This window comes from Garra rufa, unplaced genomic scaffold, assembly GCF_049309525.1.
Source record: "Garra rufa unplaced genomic scaffold, GarRuf1.0 hap1_unplaced_767, whole genome shotgun sequence".
Lineage (NCBI taxonomy): Eukaryota > Metazoa > Chordata > Actinopteri > Cypriniformes > Cyprinidae > Garra > Garra rufa.
Genome location: NW_027395032.1, coordinates 1 through 10,062, shown reverse-complemented (window position 1 = coordinate 10,062; position 10,062 = coordinate 1). Strand labels below are relative to the sequence as shown.

Sequence of the window (10,062 nt, the reverse complement as noted above, 5' to 3'; positions counted from 1 at the left end):
GACAGAGTGATTAAACTGAGCTATTAGGATTAAACTTTTTAATTAATGACTTATCGAATAAACCCCCCCTACCCCCACCACACACAGCAGTCATACGTCTCTGCGCTTCACAACTCCACACACGCACACAAACAACTCCAGCTGTACACCAGCGCAATTATCATCTACAATGCAGCAAAATGAACTCATTTCTCTTTCTCCACCTCCATTTTCTCTCTTTCACTTTTCTTTCTACAAATTAGAGTCGCTTAAGAGAAACTAAGAGAGAGAGAGCAAAATAAAGGAAGAGAGAATTTCCCCAGAACTGCAAAATTGGATTTTCTCCTTATGCTGGAAGTGAACTCTTATTGTGAGCGAGAGCGAGAGGTCTGGGCAATGAGATTGACGCCGTGTATCAAAGCAGTCTCTGTTTATGTGTGTGTGCCTTATTCCATTATTCCATCCTGCGTTCCTCTTCTACCTGTTTATACAGCTTGCTTTGAGCCTGAAGAGTGTTTTGAGACTAGGTGAGCAGTCATTGTACTCGCCAATGTGAAAATTCAACCCACGTGCCAAAGGATACAAAGCGAATATGAGAAGTCATTTTTGTTTGTGTACATACGCGTTCATGGTCAAATGGCACTCACAAACAGAAACTTTCCGTCTCTGCGACTCTGAACTAACAATCGTCCGGGCTGACGTAAACAAACACTAGCAAACGTGGTATGAACGTGTTATTATTTGCACCGCGACTCACTAAAACATTACTAATGTACTTCATCCCGCAACGTCAACATTTCCCGATACTGCAAACCACATAAACAAACCCAAGCAAACGTAATTGACCATAACGGTGTGGCAAGGGAGATTTACAGATATCCGCTGTCATACTCACAGATAATGTAGTAATCTTTCCCTCTGAAGAACTCCAGGCCCCAAAGATTTGGGCTGAACTCCTGGAATTTAAGGGTGAATTTGACATCCTGGTCCGGTTTGACGCAGTTGAGCAGAGGCGTGTCCGCTTTTGTGACCTGACAGGACTTTAGCTGTTCCAGAGGAACCATATAGAGTTTATAATACTCCACTCCTTCCGTTGAACCGCCCTCCACGCGTGGGCAAACTATGTCCATCTTATCCCCAATCTGTGGATACAGCACCAGACCCTGTCCTGGCACGAACCTTTGAAAGAAAAAAAGACAGAATGAGAATGAGAATGAGACCATCATATACTGCTCTCAGGATCAAAAATATGCTGGAACGTGTTGATCAATAATTAAAAAAGAGGGTGATCAATTATTCAGCACCGATTATAAAGGATAAAACAGGTTCTAAAGAACTAGCTGCATACAGAATAACTGAAACGATCCTAAACTGCATGCGCGAGTGTTTTTAAGTTGCTTTATGAGAAACCAGAAAAGAAAATGGAGCAGCTAGAACGAGACAAAGGTGTTGACTCACGGCTCATACTTAAGAATAAAGGCAAATAGTCTCTCTGATGCCAAGCGCTCAAACAGCAGCGCTGTGAAAAGAAATGATGTCATGAGAAATAAGGAGGAAAAGTGCAGCAGCTCGCATCAGGCGACGCTCCCAGCCATCCGCCTCGAGGGACTAAAACAGGAGTAGCTGGGAAAACTGCTCTGCTGTGTGTGCGCGCGTTTGACGTGCAGCGGGGTAGCTGTCAGGACTATCTGTACGACAGATCTAGCCACGCAAATCCTCTCGAGCCGAACACTGGATCGCTATCTCGCTCATGTCTTATCGCGACGCGAGCTTATTTGAAAAGCCAAGAACAGTTTGCTCGCATATGTATGTGGCGTGTTTGAATATTTGCCTCAGGCACGTTCAAAAGAAGAGGGCGAGACTCCCAGAGTAAAACATGCTCACACCTTAAAAGTTTGTACACACACCTACAAAACCAAAATATGTTTTTTTCTTAAATAAGAGAATGCTAAACATCCATTTCCACTTTTAAAAAAGAGGGTTTTGAAGAACCATGAAGGCAAATGAAGAAATATTCTGGGTTCGGTGAACCTTTCAATGAACGTGATCCTGGACCACAAAACCAGTCATAAGGGTCAATTTTTTGAAATTGAGATTTATACATCATATAAAAGCTGAATAAATAAGCTTTCCATTGATGTATGGTTTGTTATTTGGTCGAGATACAACTATTTGAAAATCTGGAATCTGAGGTTGCAAAAAAATCTAAATATTGAGAAAATCACCTTTAAAGTTCTTATATCACTAATCAGAACTTAAGTTTTGATATATTTACGGTAGGAAATTTACAAAATATGTTCATGGAACGTCTTTACTTAACATCCTAATGATTTATGGCTATTGCTTTGTGGTCCACACTCTTAAAAATAAAGGTGCTTCAAAAGGTTCTTCAAGCGATGCCATAGAAGAACCATTTAGTCAAAGTTTCTTTAAAGAGCCATTTCTTGCTTACCTTTTTATAATCTGAAGAACATTATTTGGCACAAAGAACCTTTTGTTAAACAAAAACGTTCTTCAGATGTTCTTTATGAAATCCATTTAGACAAAAAGCTTCTTCTATGGCATCGTGAAGCACCTTTATTTTTAAGAGCGCAGGTTCACATATTTTTTAGTATGAAGATCCTGTTTTTTACTATATAAAGAATTATGCATTCAAAATGCAGTTCCATAGATGTTGAAGATTCTTCATCGATACAAATGAAGAATCACATGCTAATTCTATTGCCATTGCATTTGATGTGCAAGCACAATTGAGCAGTGAAACTGAAAGATATAGGCCGAATGCAGCATGCTAGTTGCTTTACACATTGTTGCAGCCCACAGTCAGTCATTATCCTAAACCACAGGGCATACAAGGTCACCCCGCAGCCCGTACGCACACATTCCGCTATTAAAAGGGTGTTTTACGTGTCTGTATTTTACAGGAGTCTCTGTTAAAACAGTCTAGCTTTAGTTTTGAGTAGGGGGGGTGGCTAAACAAATAAAGCCAGAGGTCATTCTCATGTTTGTAAATGGCTTTAATCCTTGTCTAAAAGACACACTTTAACCCCCCAACCTTAGCCTTGGTGATTCTCCCAGTGGTCGTAAATATTCAGGGACATGTGAATGTGAAAAAGAAAAGGATGACAGAATAAGGGTTTGCACACGTTTAACACAGACCGCTCATTCTGTTAACAAGACTGCAGCTGCACACAGAGAAGCCATTAAGTCAGAAAAGGCGCGCGCGTGTGTGTGTAAGAGCGAATGGTCAGGACATGTGCGGTACATCTAAGAGGACGTTTCGCCGTAATTTTATTTGTGATCCACATTTTTTCCTTCTTATATTCGCAAAGCATCTGTTTTATCTTTTCTCTTTGTCTTCTTCCCACTGACTCATTCACTTGTGTTCTGAGTGAAATATTCATTTTTGGCAGCATTTCTAAAATGAAGCCTTTTAAATAAACTGGCTCAGAGACATTAAAGCAAAAGAAAAGAGAAACTCGCTAACAGCGGTTAATGAGTGTAAGACTTTCAGGACTCTCTCTGGCATGATGTAAGAGATTAAACTGAAGCTGAGAAACAGGTGGGTTCGGGTGGACGTCTGAAAGGCGTTAAAGGATAAAACATCTGTTCTTTTTTAATCTTCTATTGCCCATCGCATTTGATTTTGATCTTAGGGGTCAAAATACAGATTCATTTGTGACCCTGGACTACAAAACCAGTCATAAGGGTCAAATTTGACAAATGGAGATCTGAAGCTGAATAAATAAGTTTGTTAGAATGGGACAATATTTGGCCAAGATATGGCTATTTGAAAATCAGGAATCTTAGGGTGCAAAAAATCTAAATATGGAGAAAATCACCTTTAAATTGTCCAAATGCATACAAATGGAAATCTGTTTAATCATTCCTAAAATACCCAATTTTACACAATCACGGGCATTCTTTGGTCAAATGTGACCCTGGACCACAAAACCATCATAAGAGTTTTTTTTTTTTTTTTTGAGATTTATACATCATCTGAAAGCTGAATACATAAAAGTTCCATTAATATATGTTTTGTTAGGATATGACAATATTTGGCCAAGATACAACTTTTTGAGGGTGCAAAAAAATCTAAATATTGAGAAAATCGCCTTTAAAGTTGTCCAAATGAAGTTCTTAGCAATGCATATTACTAATCAAAAATTAGGTTTTGATATATTTACGGTAAGAAATTTACAAAATATCTTCATAATAGATCTTTATTTAATATCTTAATGATTTGGGGCATAAAAGAAAAATGTATAATTTTGACCCATTGCTACAAATATCCCATGCGACTGATTTTGTGGTCCAGGGTCACATTTGCTAAAACTAAAATCAACATGTGTTCCTGATAAACAAATGGAGCTTTTCCATATGAATCTGTGTCCGTCAGCTTTCCTCGTTCTTTTTTTCCTGTGTTAATCTCTAGTTGTGTGGGCCGAGCCTTGACACGGTGACAGCAGTAGCCTAATCCCGGCCCAATAGGAACACAGCGCTTTAACCCTAAGATCTGAAACAACACTGGGTGGAGGGAACTTAAGCTGTTTGACTTTCAATCGTCAGACCAATATGGAGGTTCATTGGGCATAGAAAGACGTGGATCGAAAGCACAGGACAAAAGAAATCAACAGACATCTCACGGTTTAATCGCTCCATCATGCTTTGCGACCGAGACCTGCGTCGGGTGAGAGGGCAAAGCGACCAGACAGGCGCCTTATCCCTTTGTCACCCTATATCCCTTCATTCTTTCCTGTTTTCCTCATCTATTCAATTCATAATCCCGAAAGACCCCGTCTGCTCTCTCCTTACATTATAAAGCAGCACAAATGGCATTCAACAATCAACTAGATGTCACATCTAGCCCCTTTCCTTCTCCTCGCTCTCTCCCAGCGGCAAAACAATCCCACCCATCTGCTAACATGACGACGACAAATTTGGAAAATGTTTAGCTCAGCATCTAAATCATAACAGGCTTTCGCTCGCAGACTCGCAGTCTATCATGAACTTTCTGCACCCATAAACGCAGAAGGGGGGAAGGGGTAGTTATTATTCATGGCCCACTCGCCCCTTGCTGTATCTGCATGTGTATGCAGCCATGGATGTGCCCCCGTCAGAACCCTGCTAAGCGATGTAATCTCTTAATGAAGAGAAGGGGGAACCTCCTTTGACTGAAAACGTGTAGAGCAGACTGCTTTTGTTTCTCCACCTCTGACAAAATGGATTACCAGAAAGAGAGGGAGAGAAGAGCGAGAGGGGAAAGGAGTCTTTACATGCTTATACATCAGAGGGGTAAAAAGCACTGCGCACTAGATTGACACACATTTTTGCAAAGGGAGGAAAGAAAAAAACAGCCATCACGCACGCACTTGCTCTGTGATTGAGTATTGTGGGAGTTGGCGACGGTCGTCTCATGTACAGAAGGTCATAGGGAGTAGAGTACAGATTTTAAGCACTGATACTTTAGATGAGCGCATGTCCCATAGCGCTACTCTACTCACAAACATTATGCCTATGGGATTCCTCTTTAATCTTCAGATTGTAAGTTGTACTTTTTTTGTTTATTGGGTGTTTGTGTTTCTAAAATGAAACTGGAGTGGATACGAGACGGGAGTCAGGTTCTCCTCAGCTCATCTATTATTGAAAAATGAATTCATATGAAATAATTTCATGCCAAAGGAAAGCAAGCAAGCTAGGTCCCAACATTCAGCTCTGTTTATTTTGTCAGGTGGTAAAAATGCAGCCGCCAACGCTAACAATGCTATCAGGGCCATCACCATTTAGTCCTAGGCTACAAAGAACTATACATTGAACTGCCTCAACAGAACAGGAATGTGCGCAGTGAGTAATTCCGTGGAACGCCGGCTTGCCTGGGGAGAATGAGGCCTGCATATTTACAGTGACACACACAATAGAGAGACACGCCGTTGGAGGTCACTTCATGGTCGCTTTGGGTCTCCATCAATGAAGATGTCACAATAGATATCGGCATGGTGGTGACACTTCACATTCCATGTCTTACTTATATATGCAAATGTAAAAAAATAATTTGTAATTACAATTACTAACTACGGCACAAAAACATAATTACATACTAAGTACGATTACGTTGTACGTAATCACACAGAAACATAAACGCTAATGAACATGGCATGCTTAGAACTGTAACAAACTGCGAAATCTAAAATACTCTCAGACATTTGTGATACTGGACCACAAAACTTTCTTAAATAGCATGGGTATATTTGTAACAATAGTCAAAAAATACATTGCATGGGTCAAAATTATCGATTTTTCTTTTAAAGCCAAAAATCATTTGGATATTAAGTAAAGATGTTCCATGAAGATATTTTGTACTTTTCATATCGTGAATATAGCAAAACTTAATTTTTGATTAGTAATATGCATTGCTAAGAACTTAATTTGGACAACTTTAAAGGCGATTTTCTCAATATTTAGATTTTTTTGCACCCTCAGATTCCAGATTTTCAAAAAGTTGTATCTTGGCCAAATATTGTCCTATCCTAACAAAACATATATTAATGGAACTCTTATGTATTCAGCTTTCAGATGATGTATAAATCTCAAAAAAAAAAAAAAAAAAACCTCTTATGACTCTTATGATGGTTTTGTGGTCCAGGGTCACATTTGACCAAAGAATGCCCGTGATTGTTCAAAATTGGGTATTTTAGGAATAATTAAACAGATTTCCATTTGTATGCCTAGTACTAATCTTTGAATTAATAGAGTTTTACTCTAAAAGGGCACTTCTTGCTGTATTTGAAGGAAATATAAATATCTAAGCTATAAAAATGTATATTCTCTATAGACATGGCCACAACTTTTCCATGACTTTTCGTCACTGGTCCAATTGGCATATTGCAATATACTTAAAACATTAGTATTTTAATTGTTAATGTTCCCTATAGAGTATTAAAAAAACTTAAAAAAAAAGGTCTTATATAGGAACAATGTAAAAGTAGGTTAAGTGGAGTGGGCCAATGGTCATGAGCACATTCAGCAAAATTAAATTTCTCAATGCAACACGTCATCCTCTTCATTTTTTATTTTGCTCACGGAAGAATTTCCTACAAATACATCTCTTGAGTCCCCTTTTTCTTCATCATACATCGGTACTAACCTATTTTCTCTCTCAAGATAATTACTAAGAACTAATACATTTCGGATTTTTTCAAATAAACAAAAGTTTTCGCTTCGCGCTTTTTCATAAATAAATATATAAATATGCAAGCAAGCTCTTTAAAATAGACCGAAGACCATCTCAACTCAATCCCAGCGCATCCTGTGCAGTGCAAAGCCTTTTAGATCAATTACACTCTTATTAATTAACGCACTTAAGGACGCTTGCGACCCCGCCAGAGGACTAAAGACAGCCGCTCTTTTACCTGTGTGTGTACTAAAGACCATAATTATCAACACGGGACACCTGTTATGCGGTCTACTCATGCTGCCCCTTGCCCTGTGCATGCAGGGGTAAAAGAGAGAAGTCTTTCTCTATAAAAACGGGCCGAGAGCGAACGTTGAATTATTGAAGGAGCACGGAGTTTCTCTACTGCTCCCGCGCGGGGCGACAAGACCCCTTCGGATTTCAGCGTTACTTGATGTTTCGATGTTTTAATGCATGATTCAGCGGCGATGTGCCGCTCATCTTGACATTTTCACCACTCACTGAGAATTAAACACGCAATTATTCTAAAAGGCTTCATCACGTCTGAAACTACACTCTTAGAAATAAAGGTTCTTTATTGGCATCGATAGTTCCATGAAGAACCTTGAACATCAATGGAACCTTTAGATTTTTAAAATGTTCTTCAAAATGGTTCTTTTAAGAACTGTTCACTATAAGGTTCTTTATGGAACCAAAAATGGTTCTTCTACGGCGCACACAAAAAAACACCCATTTGGAACCTTTATTTTTAAGAGTGCATGGGACAAAATGAAGCCTATACCACGATCTGCAGAAATTATGAAAATGATAATTTGCTGAAAACTGTTTGGATGTTTGATTTTTATCAGATTGCGATGGTGAGAATAGAATTACACAAACATTTTCTGAGGCACCTCAAGGACTTGGGGCCTACGCCGTTCAATTAAACATTACGCCTCAGCTGGAAATGTAACCAACGCTTGTACAATCAACGTTTTGTCTATATAATGGCACTTCTATGATTTCCATTAATTGTTTTGTTGAAATAATTATCACTGTGTGTAAAAATCCTCTCAGATTTAGAACCTGAGGTCCTGTGGGGCCATTCAAAACTAGTATTATGTCTCATTTCTTTCTGCCTCAAATGTCCAAGTTAGCACTTGGAATTATTAATTACTTTCAAGTGCGACTCATTTTTTAATATTAATGTTTTAAACCCCTGTGAGTGGAAACAACGCGTCACTCGCCTCAGCTCGATGATCCACATCACCTGCTATTAATTTTCATTTACAGTAATACAGAATGAACGCCTTAACGCCGCACAAAGCCATTTATCCTGCTTTACTGTACATGATTTTACCGACATCACCCACTTTCGGGGTCTGAACGTTGGGAGTGAGAGAGGGTTAGATGTGACTGGCGGAGCTTTGCCGCTTCGCAGACTTACTTGGTATTCGTCGTGTTCCAGTATATGGAGTCCAGGATGAGTGTGCGGGACAGGTTCACCTTACACGCGATGACTAAAACTCCAAAGTAATATCTCCACAGAGAGTCGCCCATGGTCCGTTACGACCGTTACGGTCAAATTCCGTTTCGCGGGAATTTCTAATTATAAAAAAGAAAGCGTCTTGTTGAGTGCTGCTTGTGACAATCCCAACTCAATATCCCCGTTCCAGGAGAAAAAGTACAAAAAAAAAGCGCTGAATAGGAGCCCGGTTAGAAGTGAACCATCCCGATGGGAAAAGCTACTCCTCTATTAGTCCTGCTCGAGATGAGAGAGAGCAGCACCGCGGACAGCAGGCAGTGTCTCATTCGGTAAAATATACGATTGAGTGGAGCACGTACATTCCTCACAGGAAGGCGACCCGTGTCGTCGCCGCCGAAGTGCTGCTGGATGTCCGTGGAGACATGGAAGTTAATCCCCCCGGTGTGGATAATAAACCAAGCAGGTACCAATTCCAAATGCGAGGTATTCCGTTCAGACGAGGGGAGAAACCACCAGACTTCCCCAAAAGATGAATGAGGCAGTTTGGAATAAGATGAGCAAAAATGAATTAATTGCAGCCTACTGGATGAAGCAAAATATAAGTATGACTGATGATTGAAAAGAAAAACAAAATAAAATGAAACGATGAAGTCAAATGAAAGTTCTCATGGGTCGCCGTGGAACCCGCACGGTAGCAGAGAACAGCTGCGGTTCGAACCCTGCAGGTCCGGATTGAAATGCTGCGTGCGTGAATTGCGGGACTGCTCCGTTCTCTGCGCGCGTCTGTACTGCAAGTAGCTGCGAGCGTCTACAACACGGAATATTTGTCAGAGCGAGTTTTTCGCTGACTCCGCCCACCTGCGCTCTCATTGGACAGGTAGCCGTGGAGAGAAACCTGTCAATCAAGCGGTCGCCCGGCGACTGGTCGAGCAATGAGAGAATATATCGGACTTCAGGTCGCCAACCCAGATTTTAGTTCTTAGGGATTAATGACATTTCTGCATTTCAAAGAGAACTCGTGCTAGAATGTGTATAAGCGCAGCTGGTGCAAAAACTACACCGAAAAACAGCAAATTCTACTAATAAGTGTATAATATACTACTTACATGCATCCTAATCATTAGTACTTGGGCTAATGTTTAATCACTGGTTTTATAATATAATTGTTAATTTAAATTTTATTAATATTACCGTGTTCCAGGGCACGCAGAAAAGTCGATTCCAAGTCCCCCATGGCCAGTAATCTTAAAATAAAGGCATTTATTTAGGTTGAGGTCGACAGAAAGCCGCCTGCTGAATGCGGGAGGGATTCATTCAGCAGTCAATAGCGCCCACTAGCGGCCAACTCTACTGAACCAACTGAATGCGTAAGTACATTTCACTATTCTTTATAAATTTGTTTATGAATTAAATAACAGGTTCATTC

At 40.0% G+C, this 10,062-nt stretch overlaps 1 protein-coding gene across 1 annotated transcript; it reads right to left on the bottom strand.

Moving 5' to 3' along the window:
* Positions 1 to 848: 848 nt before the first annotated feature.
* Positions 849 to 9,413, bottom strand: LOC141317340 (ephrin-B2a). Its single transcript, XM_073833076.1, has 2 exons — positions 8,598 to 9,413; positions 849 to 1,158 (listed from the first exon to the last, which is right to left on the bottom strand). The coding sequence occupies exons 1-2, from the start codon at positions 8,708 to 8,710 to the stop codon at positions 849 to 851; spliced, it is 423 nt and encodes a 140-aa protein (XP_073689177.1). The 5' UTR covers positions 8,711 to 9,413.
* Between the last annotated feature and the right edge of the window lie 649 nt (positions 9,414 to 10,062).